This window comes from Frankliniella occidentalis, unplaced genomic scaffold, assembly GCF_000697945.3.
Source record: "Frankliniella occidentalis isolate FOCC.00 unplaced genomic scaffold, Focc_3.1 Scaffold6, whole genome shotgun sequence".
NCBI classification, from domain to species: Eukaryota; Metazoa; Arthropoda; class Insecta; order Thysanoptera; family Thripidae; genus Frankliniella; species Frankliniella occidentalis.
The window spans coordinates 3,572,837-3,589,267 of NW_026267136.1; the positions used below are offsets into that span (position 1 = coordinate 3,572,837).

The 16,431-nt window shown below is 58.8% G+C and overlaps 1 protein-coding gene across 1 annotated transcript; it reads left to right on the top strand.

Moving 5' to 3' along the window:
* Positions 1–361: 361 nt before the first annotated feature.
* Positions 362–16,153, top strand: LOC113216703 (mRNA decay activator protein ZFP36L1). Its single transcript, XM_026436507.2, has 2 exons — positions 362–762; positions 12,517–16,153. Exons 1-2 carry the CDS (start codon positions 703–705, stop codon positions 13,699–13,701), a joined length of 1,245 nt encoding a protein of 414 aa, XP_026292292.1. The 5' UTR covers positions 362–702; the 3' UTR covers positions 13,702–16,153.
* Positions 16,154–16,431: the final 278 nt, after the last annotated feature.

A 16,431-nucleotide genomic window follows, 5' to 3' on the forward strand; every position in this document is an offset into this window, starting at 1 on the left:
GGCGTGCTGATTTGGACAAATGACGACCGAAAATTGGCACGACTGGCGACCCAAGTCGCTCCTCCGAAGCAAAGCCGAGCACTCCCAGTGGGCGGGGTACAGCAGCGCTAGCCGCGTAAGGATTATCTGTTTATTACATTATCGAATCCCTTCCATTCTCGGACCAGGAAAGGGCACAGTCCGGGACGGGGGCACAAACAGAAGTTACGAACAGGGGAAGAAGGAAGGAGGAGACGAGAAGACGGCAAGACAGAGACGGCGCGCGGATTGGCCGGGGCGGCGCTAGTTCAGGCTCGTCCCGCGATGCAGCGCTGGCGTCGCTCGCGCCAACCGCGCGACCGGCAGCCCCGGGCCCGAGCAGGCGGCGCTGGGCGCGCTCAGTAGGCTAGCAGCAACCGACCACGACGGACGGTGTGCGGTCCGTCTGCGCTGTGACTGAAAACTAGCAAAATCCTTTGGCTGTCGAAGGAAAAAGTGTTCTTATATTTTAAGCGTAAAATAAAAGTCACGTTGCCTTCGATCAACAAAGTGGAACATCAAACAGTGTGTGAAAAATCAGTGTCCTTCCCGTGAAGTGTTGTTTTTTGTGAAGAAAAGAAAAGTTTTTTCTGTTTTACAACAGACACAACGAGTGACAAGTGATTTTGTTTGAAGTGCTTTGGAAGACAAAGGATTAACAAAATAACGGAAAACGGCGCAGTTATGTCAGCTGCAGTCATGTCGACTTCGGCGGTGTATGATTTTGGAGACACCCTCTTAAAGGTGAGTTTTGTTGTTGTTTGTGTTATTGTTATTGTTTGTCATTATTTACCAACACTTAGTACGAAACTGTCGCTAGGACCCCTGTACCCAACGCCATTCTTCGTCGCCCTATGCTATCTCGTTATCGCCCTTACGTCAACGCCGGTCATGTCAGCGTCGAGAATGTGCCCATTCCTCTCAAGGGCCGTCGATGTGCCCGGTTGTCATTGCCCAGAGCGTCGGAAGGCGGTCGCCGGCACCTCATTCGCTTCTCTTCCGCATTGTATAATAGTTACGTGCCCCTGTTTTGGTTTCCCTTTCGCTGAGCGCCGAGCCTCGCCGGGCCGTGCCGAGCCCGCCGCGGCCGGGCCGGGGCACTTGTTGAGCGCGAGCAAGGAGAGCACAACAGGTACCGGCCGGTCTTCACGACTGTAAAACGTTTGCACGTTTCAGAGTTTTCATTGGAACAACATAGTGCCCCGCGCGACCCCAAGGCTCCCTTAGCTTGACGTGGGTTGGCACTCCTGCTATCTCTCTGCCGTTCGTGTTCAGACCTGTCGCACCGCGATAAGTTGCTCAAATGCTCCCTTAGAAATGTCTCCATGGGCGCTTTGAAAATATAACGTACAGCATGTTAAGAGCACAGCAGATATGTACGTACATGCCCTGCCTGTTCAGAGCATAGCACATATGTACGATACATGTTCAGTACATTAAGAGCATAGCAGATATTGTACGACGATTCATGTTCAGAGCGTAGTGATTCGTTTTGTACAGGGCCGCTCTAAAAGTAGGGCAGACCACTTGCTCGGATTTGCTCTGCCCTTCCTCAAACGTGCGGTAACCTGTAAGGTGCAGCAGGCGCGGGGGGCGACAGGTGGTGGGGGTAACTCCTGGAGACTGGCTCTAGAGAGGCACTTGAATGACGGCAATCCTTGCGAAACCGGCACTCACCGGAAAACGTGCGCTCACTTCAGGGACTCCTTCCTGCCTCCTCGGCCGGCCACGCCACTCTCTCGCGCCGGCCCGGGCCCTGCTCGCGGGGCCTGCGCGCGGCTCGGTGTCCTTTTCCTCGGTTTACCAATTCATTCATTGCTTACTTATCGCGTGCTGTGTATCGTCGCGCCCGAGCGAAAGAGAAACTAAACTGACTTGGCAGTTTCGCCGCTCCTCGCGCGCGCACGCCGCTGCTGCTGGTCCCCGGGCCCAGCAGGCGCCGCCGCCGCCGCGTGATTTGCTCGACAGTGCAAGTGTCATGACCATTTGCATAACTCCCCGACAATTAAAGTGCAAGCCCGGGCGGCGTTGGCCAACTCCCGCTTGTATCGGTCTGGAGCGATCGGGACTGGGAGGGAGGGGGAGGGTGTGTATTGCGGTGCAAATGACTTGGCCGCCCGGCGAGTATGACTCGCCGCTATCATTAGGGATGCCGGCTCCACCTTCGTCGGCTCATTGATCGTCGCCTCTCGTGGCGCCGCCCTCGATACATTCTCAATCCGGGAAGACCCCGCCCCGCCCCGCCCCGCGCGCAGTGTCAACGCCCTGATCGGCCCCGCGAGTCCAATCGGCAATACACTATGGCCTTCTGGCATGTCCTGCACGCAGGGGCCATTCTCTCTCTCTTTCTCTCCGCCTCTCTCTCTCTATCGCACGGTCCGGCTGTACGTACGCCGCACTGCTCTACCCGTACTACACGCCATTGTCCGCGCGTCGGAGCAGATGATCTAGATGTGTGAATGGGGGCAGGGCACTCGCGAGCGCGGAGCGAGCCGCCACGCAAGGCGTGTGGTGTGGTGTTGCGTGGGTACCTCACCCCCACCCCCCTCCGTTTTTTTGCCATGATCCGGCCGCACATGTTGGAAAAAGGGGAGTTGAAATAATACTACTACTACTACTGCACGAACCAAGAGTATATCTGCATGGTTGGCTGATTTTTCCCTCGGGAGCTTGCTGTCTGTTTGCTAACCAAAGTCGCACAATTATCTCACAGCTTCCAAAAATTTCCGAGCACATCAAAAGTCGCGAACAGTGTGTGTGTGCGTATGTGCGTGTGTGTGTATGTATGGGACAGTAGAAAGAGGTGGGGGGAAGACTTTTACTACCGCGGCCTCCATTTTTTATTGCCCCCTCTAGAGCGAAGGTATGCAAGTGCAACGCTCTGACATCGCCGATTAACGCCTCCCCCCCCCTCCCCCCTCCCTCTCCCCGGCTTCACACATGCCCCCCGAGGGGAGGGCGCTGCTCAAGCCAGTGTGATTCATCCTTCAATTGACATTTGACCGGTCGGGTACGCCTCGGCCTGCGCTGGTGGCGACGGGCCCAAAGGCCGGGCCGGGTCGGGCCGGGTCGGGAAGGGGGCGGACATGCCTCTTCGCGAACGTGGCCGGGGCCGCCGCGGGCCGCGGGCGGGGTGCCGGTGGGGCGGCTGTGGTGGTGGTGGGGTCCGGTCTGGCTGGTGGGCCTGGTGGGCCCTGCCCTGCCCGGCCCGGGAGTCGAACCGGCTGACCTTCGGGACGCGCTGCGGCTTATGGCCCGGGGGCTGCGAGGGGCTCCGGGGGCCCCGCTGACGCGATGGCCATCTCGGTCCACTCCACCCGGAGGGGCCTGTAATGGATGGGCCGAGCAGGGCGTCAGCGTCAGCCGGCGTCAACCTCGTAACTGCGGAGGGGGACGACCACTCTGGGTGACCACCGCCAGGCTTATCTTGCCGTCCTCCACCACGACAGCCGCACCGAGGGCTGGACGTCGAGCGCGCCGCCCGGAGCCCGCGGGTCTGGCCGCGGCCCACGCCAAGTACTCGTTGGTGCCGGCGCGGTGGTGGTGCCCTGCCCCTGCCCGTCGAGTGTTTTGTTTGTCGCACTGATAAGACGCCTACCCGGCCCCGGCCGGCGCGGCGGCGTTGCCGCTTGCGCGCCGCGGCACCCCGGGGGCCCGCAGAGCCCCCTCCCCCCGGTCCCCGCTCCTGGGGGGCGTTGTCACAGGAGGCCTGCTGCTTTGCATATCGTTCACCCGGTGCTGTGCCGTCCTGACACGCAGTCAAATCTAATCAAACGTCACTGCATGGCTTCAGAACACACGCCAGAGCCGCTCCTGCTGCGCGGCGGCGCCCTCGTCCCCTTGCTGGTGGTTGGAATCAGTGGTGCTGTTCCCGGACTATCCGTGGGCGTTGTCGGTCACGTGAAGCGGACGTGCATGTCGCCGGCGGCGGCCTCGGCTGCGGTGCGCACGCTCGCGTCCACGTCGGCGGCGGCGGCGTTCGCGCGCGTTTGCAGTCATCATAGTGCACCACCCTCAGCAGAATGTGGCTGTGCGAATATCGCGCAGACCGATTGACTCTATTCCGAGGTGACTATCGCTGGACTTTATGACGGCCCGGCCCGCGTGTGCCATGGGCCGGGTCCGCTTATCACGCGGGGCAGGCGCCCCCGAAGTGAACTGAACGGAACCGAATAGACCACCGCCGCCCCGCCCGCCCCCTGTGGCCCGGGCTGCCCTGGCCCGAGGTGGCCGATAACGCTGTGCTATCTGTACACTGTTCGCGGCAGCCCCGGGCCTCGCTCGCTCGGAAGTGGAAACGTATTGCTTTGGAGCCATACACAACGTGTGTTTTCTTTTCCTCCCGGAGGCTGGCCGTGGCGTGTTGCGAGAGATGCCCCCCCTGCGTGTGTGCAGAACTGTTATCTCTTTCTCTCTCTCTCTCGCCTGTCCACCACTGCCATGCACTTGGCAGCTGAGGGGGTGTGGTGTGGTGTGGAGGAGGCTGGGCAGGGACCTGCACAATGCAAGCCCCCCTCCGGACCTTTTCTCGTCCCTTATAATAGACGCAGGCAGAGACCCAGAGGACGACCCTCATCTCTCCGTCCTGAGACTCCCCCCCCCCCTCCCCCGGGCACTCCTCACCCCGACCTGACCCGCCTCACCCCGGGCCAGGGGAGGGGTATAAGGGTTTCTATTGCGACAATAGAGGGGGAGGAGGGGTCGCCGCCAGGCTGCCGTTGACTGGGATCAGGTGCCTCGAGAGGCTACGGCACGGCACCTGTGGATGGATGGATGGGCATGGTCATGAGAGGGTGCAGCGTGCGTGAGGTGTGTGTGTGAGTGTGTGTGTGTGTGTGAGGTAGTGTGTCGGTGTGTGAAGTGGATTGCATCTCTTCTCCTTCATCTTCTGCTCCTTCTCGGTTGAGTAATCGCTCGGCAGGCTTCGCGCCGTGTAGCTGCTGCGGCGCATATCATTTTTTGAGATTACGACGCGGCTATCGTCGTCGTGTTTTACACGGGCCACAATTTTTTTAACGCTTGCCTCTCTATCTCTCTTCTCTTGCTCTCTGTCAGCCAATGGTGACGGTGCATTGCCTCACGCCCGACCAATGGCAGCGCTGCAATCGCCTTTTTTTGTACATGTATTTTTGTTTTTCCTCTTTCCTCTCGTGTTCTTTCTTCTCTGACCTCGCCGCGCGGTGGCGTGCATTTAGGTTTCCGGCGGCGTTTGTCATTCAGTGAAATAAGAATATTGTCCGCGCGAGTCGTTGCCTTCTCCGAGACTCATGTTTTCCAAATCTCTTCGTCGTTCCGTAACACTGCCTGGCGAGGGAAGAGGAGGGGTAAGCCTGGGGGCAAGCTTACCTTACGTACCCCCTCGCCCCGACCATCAGGACCTTTTTTTATCGGGTCCTCTCGATTTCTGTCGAGTGCCCCTCCTCCCCTTCCCCGGCCTGAAAGGGGCCCATCCTTCTCCCGCAAGCACGGCTGCCCCTTTTTATCGGTGCTTCATCACTTTCAAATAAGCGTCGCACTGGAGGCACTGACGGAAAGGTACCCATCACGGCACGTTTTGCTTATTCACGACCTCTTTCCGAGGGTGGCATCGTCGTGGATGGCCTCAGCGGGCCAGGCCCATCCCCCTTCCCTTCGCTTCCGCCTCCCCTGCCCCCGGGGCCACGCACCTCCCCGACCTTGCACGACGCAGAGCTCCCGGGTGACTCATGGGTGGCGCCCGACTCGACGCACGGCCAGAGCGGACGGGGGGTGTTCGTACTTCGGTGAGGCTTGGTGACGGGGTTGGGTCCCGCGGACATTTCCCCGGCGTGCGCATGCAATGGTCCTTTCATTCCCTTCGCCTGTGGATTTACGCAGAGTTTCGCGGAAAGAACAATGACGGATGACGGGGGGAAGTTCGTGGTTCGTAGATGAGCACGCAATAACAGTGCAAACACATGCATTCCGCCGATTGAGGAAACGGCCGCCGCGACCGGCTGGGGATTTTTAGACAGTCCATGACTGTCTCTCCTGGAGGGCACGTGGGAGCGGGAGATCCTTTGGAGACTTGAGGAGAGCGTGAATCTTGCTGGAACCCGCCCGGATACACTCGAATGTGTGGCCCGAGCTACCCTGCAAATGGGGCGGTGGCGGCGGCGGTGTCACTGCCTTGTCGCTGCCAAAGTGTGAGCACCGTGTCGCCGCAGTACAGAAACGAAAGCAGGGCGGGGGCCTGGCCGGTGGGCTGGGCAGGGCAGGGCATCCTCGCTGCCGGTACGACCCGGGGCGAGGCTCATGGCGCTCATGGGCCGCTCGGACGTGACGCTAGAATAGAGTACCCATGTGTATGGGGGGCTTCATGTGGCAACAGCGCGCTCGGGGCGTGGCGAGGCGTGGCGGCCGGGTGCGGCGGAGGGGGGGGGGCGGTACACGCCAGTTGAGTGAGTTCGCTTGCCAAGCCCCACGACAAGGCGCGGCGGCGGTGGTGGGGTGTGGCGCGGCGCGACTGCCAAACAGGTTGTTGTTTTTGTTTCCATGATGACGATTATTCGATTTCAGTTTCAGATGTTGAAAAAGCGACTCTGCGTTGCGAAACTTTCCGCTGCCAGTCAGCGCCACTGTACACACTACAGTACGCCCGCTCTCTGTTATCTCTCTCTCTTCCCCTGGGTATACTGTAGTTCGCCCGCCTCGTTTCCGCCGCGCGCAGTACTATAGTACTGTACTACACACACTCGCTTTAGTGTGTGTCCTCCTGGAGCCCGTCACTTCTGTCGCCGAAAATGCTGGAAATGACATGACGGCGCTTCCACATAAAAAAAACAGCAGCGCACCAATTGATAAAGAAAAGATGTTGTTTTTTGCCCTCTCTCTCTCTCTGTACTGTTGCGCGCCTATACTCGACGACAGGGAAAGACTTTCCTGTACCTGACTGGCCTGGGCGGCCGGGGCCCGACCCTCGCTCGGGGCCCGGGCCTGGGGCCTGGTGTCGCCCGTGGCCCGCCCCCGCGCCAGTCAGGTACAGGAAAGTCTTTCCCTGTCGTCGAGTATAGACGTGCCGCTAATGGTCTGCAGAGTGTCTGTCTGTCACGCCGCGTGTCTGCACGCCCGCCAGCAGGCAGCGAGCGACACGGCACGGCACGCTTTGACAGGACAGGCGCGGCGGCGGCGGGTCGTGACCCCGGCACGGCAGTGTGCAGTGCCACGACACGTAGCGAGTAAAAGGTGAAGGTTTCGCTTCGGGCGCCGTCGTCGTCGTCGTCGTCCTGAGCGAGCACCGAGCCCCGGCCCGACCAGAGACGACGACGACGACGCCGCGGGTTCTGCCGAACTCGTGAAACCCGACGGAGTGAAAACCAAAAGCACGGACCAAAACGAACGCCTTGGCCCCTCTCTGTGCTTGGGCTGCGGCGCGGGAGTGCGTCTCTTCTCTATTCGTCTCTGGCGCCATGGCGACAACCTCCTTACATTTCCTTCGCTCAACCCTTTTGCTCGGCGCCGGAAAGACACGGCGCCAAAATCAATTTGAAGCACCCCCGGGGTGCGCGGCGTGGCGCGGTGCGGCGCTTGCTCTTGTTCTCCTGCCTGAATGCATCCTGGTCCGCCTCCGCCGCCAGCGCCACCGACCCCTACTCCCCGCCCCCTCCCCTCTCCTCCGCCAGTAGGACTTTGTTTTGATGTGGCTATTGCGTGGGGTGGCGGGGAGTGGCGTGCTGGATGGGCCTCTCGATGCGTTGATTGCGTTGGCTCGACTCGGCTCCTCCGGCCCGGCGAGTGGTGGTGGTGGTGGTGGAGGAGCTGTGCGCGCCGCGCTGTTCTCCTCCTCTCTCCCCCTCCCCTCTCTCCTCTGACTTGCTGATGACGCCAGCTGACCTTGAGCTGGTCCTGAACCGGTCTCGGTTTGGGGCCTTAGGTCCCCCTCCCCACTCTTCCCGCCAAAACCTCCAGTGCCTCCTGTGCCTTTTGCTTCCTCTGCGGGCGCACGACGACGCGCGTCGTGCAGCCCCGCCCCGCCCCACCACTCTGATGGCATGGGGACAATTCCGCAGTAGCGTAGCGAGCGGCAGGCAGCAGCAGCAGCGGCGGCAAACGGAAAAAGTCGCCTTGATTTTACCTTGAGATGAACGCCGTGGACATTGTTCCTCCGGTGAGTGGGGCTCCGCTGTGCTCCGCTCCGCCGGGCTGCGCGGCTGCGCGGCGCGCGGCGCTTCCAGGCTTGCCGTCTCATTCCTCGTCTCCTTCCTCCTCCCCCTCCTCCACAACGGGGCAGGCCTAAGATAGGTAGTTTATCGTGGATCCCCAAGGCCCCGCCGCCGGCGAGGTGCAGAGCAGCAACACGATGCCGCCGGTGCTCGGAAAATGGCACGATGTCGAGTGGCCGCGACGGCATGGTGCAGGGCGGGCAGGGCTCGGCGGCGACGGTCTTGGGGGCGACGACGGGAAGGGCTCGGCGGCGTGGTGGCCGCCCTTGAGCGTGCGGTGGCCGCTCTTGCCCCCTCACGGCCCTCCGCTAATCAGTTGCGCCGACCTGTCCGTGACGCAACAAGGTAGTCGTCCTACTTGTGCGGGGCGAGCAGCAGGACGAGGATGGGAACTGGCTCCCGAGTGGTCCCGCGGCCCGCTGCGGCCCACCCTCATCTAGGCCAACGAGGTCGAGAGGAGGAAGACATTTCGGGGGGCCGGAATGGGACAGACGACGAGGCCGGCGTGGGGGCTCGGCGGTGGCCGCGCTGGCGTGCGCGCGGCGAGAGGGCCGCGTGGGTGGAAGTGCACAGCTGCTTGGTTCCTGGTGACCCGCGAAGCGCGCCGCGCCACGCCTCCGCGCGCCGCGCGCAGCTTCCTTGTTGTTACGGCCGTAAGGCTGATTGACTCTGTGATCCCGGCCCCGCAGCCGGCGCGCAGCGCAGCCCCCCCGTGGGCGTTTCGGTGAAAGTGACCGTGGGACGGCCGGGCGCGGCGGGAGGGGGTCGGAGAGAGGGGAGGGGGCGCGTGGCGGCCCTGAAGAAAGTGTTGAGGGGTTCCCGCTCTTATGTAAGGCTTATGGGGCCGGGTCGGGTCCCCATTGTGTAACCTAGTGAGCCCCCGAGAGTGTGTCGCGGGGCCGCTGGCGGGGCCGCGGCCGGAGCGGCGGGGACCGCGGGAGCCCCACGGCAGGTCCCCATGGAGCACCCACCGGGCGGCCCGGGCAGGACCAGTGAGTGTGTGTGTGAGTGTGTGGCCGCGCGCGCGCGCGTGCTCGTTTTGTCAATGTCTTCGGATTTGTGTGTTGTTGTCGTCCTCCGCGGGTGCGGCGTGTTGACAAAAGCGCCTCGCTCGGGGTTGAAGACGCGGCCAAGGCCCGGCGGCAAGGATGAGGAATACACCGCGTGGAGTGGACACCAGGTCCGGCCGGAGTCCTTGTGCCGGACGGACGTGACGTCCCTGAGGTTGCGCACGAGCGGGGCCCGCGGGCCGGCCGGCGGGGCGTGCGAAGGGAACACGCGCTCGCCGCGGCCTCCTTCGCAACGAGCAAGAGCCCGGCGTACGATTATGGATCACCGGCCTCAGACGTGCTGCTGGCTGCGCGACGCCGCCCCGTGTTTTTGTCCAGGCGTCCATCGACACTGTGCCGTAGTGTAGTCAAACCCCCTCGTTGTTCTGTATGGGCGGCGCTGGCGCGGCGGCGCACGGGGTCCAAGGGTCGCGGCTAGCTCAGCGCCGGTATACTCTACTCTGCGCTATGCATTTTGCCAACGACAATAACGCCCCAGCTGCTGGCTGGGCGTGGCCATGCCCCGCCCTGTGCCAGGGGAGGACGGCCGTCTTTCGCTGGAAGGGCACGGCGTCGATTCTGATGCTGATGATGACGAGCCCTGTGACTGACGACTGCAGTGCTTGACGCCAGCTGTCGGGGCCCCGGGGCCGTCCCGGGCCCGAGGGGGCTGGCGAGTCTGCTAATGAAGCGACTGACTGGCCTGGTTATTAACAAGTGGCTGCCAGGATGTGATGTGTGCCCCGGCCAGCGCAGCCGGCTCGGGGGGAGTTCGTCGCAGTGGTGCCAAGTCCCACCCTTTGGGTGTGTGAACGAGCGAGTCGGGCCAGCCGAAAAAAAACCTCGTCGGCGGCAGCAGTGGCGTGCGAGAGGCTGTTGGCTGTTGGTACCCGGAGGCCGCGGGCGCCTCTTCTAACGAGTCCAAGTTAACGAACTGCCTGGCCTTCGTGCAGCCGCGCCCGGGCCGCGACCCGCGAGCTGAGACCCCTTGGTGTCCTTTGCGCGTGAAAGGAGCAGCAGCAGCAGGAGGAGGAGGAGGACATCGACGAGTGGGCGGGAAATGGCAAACGGTGCCGAGCGCCTCGGGCTTAGGCAACGCGCGGTGCAGCGGCGCGCTACGGCACCAGCTACAGTATCCTCTGCGCGCCGGGGCTCGGCTCGGCTCGGCCGCAACGGCCGGCTCGGCTGTGCCAGAATGGGGCTCGGCTCGGCTCTTGCCGCTGGAGCGCCGCCGCCGCCGAGCCGGCGCTCCGCTCTGGAGAGTTATGTAATGGCCGTGCCTGGTGGAGGCTGCCTGGCTGCCGGCCTGGCTGGCCGGCTCCCTCGCTGCCTGCCTGACTGCCGGCCTGGCCCCGTTGTGTAAAGAAAGTGTGGCGCTAACGTAATCCATGTAAAGCACGCTACGCGGCGCCACGCGAGTCATGGCGTGCATCGCTCTGCATACTAACTGCAGTCGGGATGATCGATCGGACCGACATGAACGACGTTCTATCTCTGTCTCCTAAATTTCTGTCGTCTGTGTCTCCTGTCTCTCCGGTCTTTCTGTCTCCTGCCTTTCTGTCTCCTGCCTTTCTGTCTCCCATCTTTCAATTCTCTCTGTCTGTGCCTTGTCTCTCACTCTGTCAGGTGCCCTCTAGTGCTCGTCCTCATGTATTTTTTTCTCTCCCTCATTGTTTGGCGTCTTGTCCTTCCCTCTGTCCCGCTGCTGCTGCTGCTGCGCGCGCGTGTTGTCTTCGCGTGTGTCTTTCCCTCTACAACTGGAGGGCGGGGTGGGGGTAAGGAGGGGAGGAGAGGAGAGGAGAGGGGCACTACGGTCATCATGCTCTTTGGATTAGAGTGAGAGCTGAAGGTCAGGCCTCCGCCGCTGCTGCGGCCGCCGCAGCCCAGCGGCTGTGACACAATACCCTCCGGAAAGGGGGGAGGGGGGACCGGAAGGATGGTCCGGGGCAGGCGCGGCACGGCGGCGCTGCAGTGAAAGTGCTCTGAATGCGATGCGCTGAGCTGCGCCGCCCGCCGCTGCATCCTCCTCCTCCCTCCTCTGCCTCTGCAGCGGCCCCCGGGGGGAGGGGGGGGGGGACAGACTGGCGCCATGGCGTTTGTTTATGCTTTGCCACCTGCGAGGGGCTGCGATGGGGTGCGCCAGTAAGCAGGCTCGGGTCGACTGGGTGGACGGGGTTCATTGTTTGCCGTTGACGGATGGCGATGCGATGATGGCCTTCTCGTCGAGTCCGACCCGTCGGACGGGGTGGCGGACAGACACAAGAGTCGGCCTGGTCCACAACCACGGTGGTGTAGTTAAAGTGGCGCAGTGGCGCCAAACCCCCCTGCTGTCGCTGCTGACGCACTTGTTTTTACCTCGAGCTGCCCGATTTTACTTGCGGCCTCTTTTTTTTATGCGCGCTGTTTTACACTACCTGGCCCGGGCACTCATTGTCACCCGTAAAGTACATCGCGGTTCAATAACCCGCATGCAGCCCGGACTGGTCGGTCCCGCACGCTGACGCCACGGGCTAGAGCGCTAGAGCAGCTTGAGCGCTAGAGCAGGTAGAGCAGCTAGAGCGCGGCCACTCATTGTCACCCGTAAAGTACAACGCGGTTCAATAACCCGCATGCAGCCCGGACTGGTCGGCCCCGCACGCTGACGCCACGGGCTAGAGCAGCTAGAGCGCGGGGCGGGGCGCGCGCGGGGCGGGGCGCGCGCGGGCGCGGGGCGGAGAGCGGCACGGTGCGCCGTGTCGAAGGCCGAACGTTGGCCCCAGTGGATGTATAAGCCCCCTCCCCTATGGGCCCTCGGCTGCTCACACCTTGTGTCCTAGGCGGCGAATGCATAAGCAGCCTGATGCCGTTCATCGCGATTCAGTTTGGTTTTTCGAGCGCCGTTGGCACACGGGTGGGACGGTGGTGAGAGGTGAGACGATCCCTCCCCGCTCGTGTCCGGTCGTGGGCCGCCGCGTGGCCAGAGGATACGTTAGCGTTTGCTCGGAGCAACTATTTACCCTCGTTGAAGGATGCCTTATTTGCAGAGTGAGTTTTTGCATGTTTGTTCCGCGGTTTGGAACCAGTGTGTTCGTATGCCGACGCCATTTTCCCCCCTTCGCGTTCTGACCTTCACGCCCGAGCGCTGGCCACGCTCAACACACTGCGAAAAGAAAAACGGCTCGGCGGCGTCTGCGGGCGTTGGAGTTGCCAGCCCGGGCAGGGCAGAGCGTGCCGCGAGTGTACTTCTTCCTGACCGCCACCTGACCGCCGCCCTTCTTGTCCTGTTGCAGAACCACAGCAGCTCGGCGGTCCGCCACCAGCACAGCCACAACGTGAGATGGGGTGAGGGCCGCGTCACCAACGCCCTCGACTACCAGCGAGAGAGCCTCAGCAGACGCGCCTCCAACCCGGTGCACACCTTGCACACCGTGCAGCCCGGCCTCCAGCAGGGCCTGCAGCAGGGACTTCCGCAAGGTCTGCAACAGGGCCTCCAGCAGGGACTCGCCCTCAACATGGCGCAGACCCTCGTGATCCAGCTCGACACCCAGCAGCCACAGCAGCAGCAGCCGCAGTCGCCCCCCGCCCCCGCCACGCCGACGGCCGCCGTCCCCGCCGCGCACCGCAAGCTCGACCGCAGCCACAGCGAGCCCGCCAACCCCGCGTCGGCGTGCAAGTCTGCGGCCGCGGCCGCCGCCGCCGCTGCCGCCAACATCAACACCTCGCGCTACAAGACCGAGCTGTGCAGGCCCTTCGAGGAGTCGGGCTCGTGCAAGTACGGCGACAAGTGCCAGTTCGCGCACGGCGCCCACGAGCTGCGCACGCTGGTCCGCCACCCCAAGTACAAGACCGAGCTGTGCCGCACTTACCACACTATCGGCCTGTGCCCCTACGGCCCCCGCTGCCACTTTGTGCACAACGACGAGGAGTGCCAGGACCAGGGCCCTCCCGGTCGCCAGGGTCCCCAGGGACTCCCTCAGGGACACCCGCAGGGGCACCCGCAGGGGCACCCCCAGGCCCACCACGGCAAGCCCGGTCTGCAGCAGTCCGCCACGATGCCCGCGCTGCCCGCCCTGGCGCGCCCGAAGGCACTCACGCTGGCCACCGGGCCCCCGCACTCGCCCGCCCACACCTATCTGGGCGGCTCCACGGCCGACTCACCCTCGCCGACGTCCAGCCTGAGCCAGTCGCCCACCAACTCGCACCGATCCTTCTTCATGTCCTCAGAGGACGTGTTCAGCTCGGTGTCCCCCACGCCGACCTCGGCGCACGCCAACACTGCGTTCTCGTTCGGCCAGGACTTCGCCGGACTGGTGCAGTCGCCCGGGCCGATGCCCATGCCCGGGCATCACGTGCCGTGCGGCAGCACCGGCTCTGGCAGCTCCCGAGACTCGCCCTCTCCTCCTGGCTCGCCCTTCCGCCTGCCCATCTTCAACACCCTGTCCAACCAGGTTATGAAGATCCGCCTGGATGTGTAAATCCCGTCGCCCCTCACCCCTCCCTTCCTCCCCCTCTCCTCTCCCTTCCCCATCCAGCACAGCACTATTTATGTAGAGTAAAGAAGAGCGGCCCGGCCTCGCCTGGGATCTCTTGAGGTAGCCCTTTGCTTCCCGAACTCCACGTTTGCTCAAGTCCACCATCACTATGGCCTGCCTTTATCTTCGGGATTGGTGTCGTTTCTTCTTTGTTTCCATATGTAATTTATTTGTATATCTTAAGAGTTTTGATTGAAAGGTGTAATCGATTGAACCTGTGAGAATAATTATAGTTGACGTTTCCTTTTTTGTTTGTCGAAAACCACCTTGACCAATGTTTTTCAATTGAGTAAATTATCATTTTATGTTATTTATTATTTTACTTATGAGTTTGAATGAAAGTCATATGTTTGTTTTTTGTTTTTTTATTATTATTATTACTAGTGCGCTAAAGGGCATTTTCCTTTGTTTTGTAATGCTCCAATCATGGAAACCATCAGGGACTAAACGTCCGTGTAGAAGGTACCTTAGTCCAGTAATGCCTAAACGTGATGTGATTTAATTTTTAAAATAATCTGGTTAAAGTACTTTATAATAATAGAATTGTACATAAGTGAAATAAGAAACAAAGTTAACCAAGTTGACCACATTGTCATTAACTTCAACAAGTCTTATTGTTTAGAATTTTCTTTTGAGTGTAAATTGCTGCACTTTCCATTCCATTATATTCCACTGCTACACATTCGACTTATATAAGTACATTCATCCATGATAACTTGAAAGACTGTCAACATGATATTTCCTCAAAGTATTGAAAGCTTGATTTCCTTTATTTTCATCTATAAAGCCTTCTTTATGGATCCAAGAAGCTCCTAAGCAATAAGATTAAATGCTCACCACTTGCGGTTCATATTTGTGATGTATTGTAGCAGCATCCTTTGACTTCTTAATTATGAAAATCAACTGTGACGCTTTCATGCTTGTCTTTCATTGTTAGTATGAAAAGTAACTGAAAAGTGCCTCAAGTTTTGTGATTCTGATGTATATTTTAATTTATGTTTTGTGAACTGTTTTGGAACGAATTCCATATGGTCCCTTTTGTGTTGTTTTTGCCCTCACTATTTATGATTGCGTTATGTCACTACTTGATCCCTATTTCTATCAATTATGTTTTATGGAGTGCACTGACGAAGGATGTAGTTACTTGGGGAGGCTTGTCGGTCATGGTGTAGCAAGACAGTGTGGGCCAGTATTGATGGATATCTGTCTGAGACCACTCAGCCTTTGCACATAGCCTTTGGCTTTATACCTGTAGTCACTTGATGTAACTTGTATATCGCCAATATTGTATTCAATGAAGGAAATTTTGCTTTGAAGACAGAGGAGCCAATGTTATCTTATGTGATTGGTTCTGCACATATATTTTTTTTAAATTTATTTTATAAATGTTAATTTATGTATGATTGTGAGGTCCAGACGGTGAGTCTGGCGTACTATCTTGCTGAATCAGGTGCCGAATATTACCTTACTTAGATAATGCATATTTTAGACAGGACAACATCTGCGTGTCGCTTCAGTCTTTGCACTTCCTTTTTTTAATTTTTATCTGTTGAATTATTTATTGAGGGGCGCCAGTTGTATTTATTGTGGTCGGCGCGTTGCTGCGCGGGTTAGTCATGGGGAAGTAGCCAAACCCGTTTCTCATACAGGTCCATGAGATTTTCCCCCCTTTTCTTTATTTAAACTTTTTTTTTCTAAATCTCCTAATTCCAGAGCGAAACCGTCTTAGCAATATCTGGTTAGGACAGCAGAGTGCCGCGTTCTGCTGCCTCAGAGCACCCTGATGTGCTTGTAGCCGAAGGGTTTTGTATCACAGCTTCGGTTACGGTTTCGCTCTCTTCGGGTTCCTTCGGTTCTTGAACCTTGCGCGTTCGGGGTGGGGCTTCGGCACGGTCATCATCTCTTTCGCGAAAGGTTTCGGTTTCCGGTTGGGTTGGTAGAAAATTCTTGCTTTCAGTTTTGTCTATAAGAAAAATGTACTATTTTTACATAAATAGTTTCCCTGTCTATTTAGTCAAGTTTGTATTTAATGTGTGGTAACTTATTTAACAAGTATTTATCACTTTTTGTTTTGGACGATCGTGCAAAGACACCTTGTGTATGTTTATTATTTGTTTATAAAGAATATGTACCATTAAATTATATTATTTTATAAATCTTGATAAAATCGCATGGAAAATGGTATTACCTTGACAATCCAATTTTGTTTCATTTTACTGTCAGCCAATGCACATTAATTGAAAATTGTGTGTTGCAATTCTTTGGTTACTTGTAAAAGTTTTATCTTTTTGTCAGTTGTGCGAATCAAATTATTTTATAATTAATTACTCATATACACAGTATGAAGAATCGAAGATGTTGAATAAAATCCATTTTCCATTGTTTTCCAATCAAATGTTCTTACTTAAACATCCCCTATCATTCAAAAATCTGTACAAGACAAACCATAAGAAAAGAAGAAAGATGAAAGGAGACAGGGGCATGCAGGAAGGAGACTCAACACAGAAAACCAAGGAGAGGGGAGCCTATCCAGACACCAGTCCTGCCCAAAGATTTAGAGGAGGATGGGGAGGTTCGACATCGCCCGCTGACCACTCTCTGGGGTTGTTACTTTTATTTTTATTTTGGATTTGAAAGGAAAAAGAGGTAGCTGGTTGGGTGGGTTGGGAAAGG

Excerpts from the sequence above, each read along its gene's own strand:
- LOC113216703 (XM_026436507.2), top strand. The coding sequence starts at position 703 with ATGTCAGCTGCAGTCATGTCGACTTCGGCGGTGTATGATTTTGGAGAC. Across the intron at positions 763-12,516 it reads TTGGAGACACCCTCTTAAAG|AACCACAGCAGCTCGGCGGT; the intron begins GTGAGTTTTGTT and ends GTCCTGTTGCAG.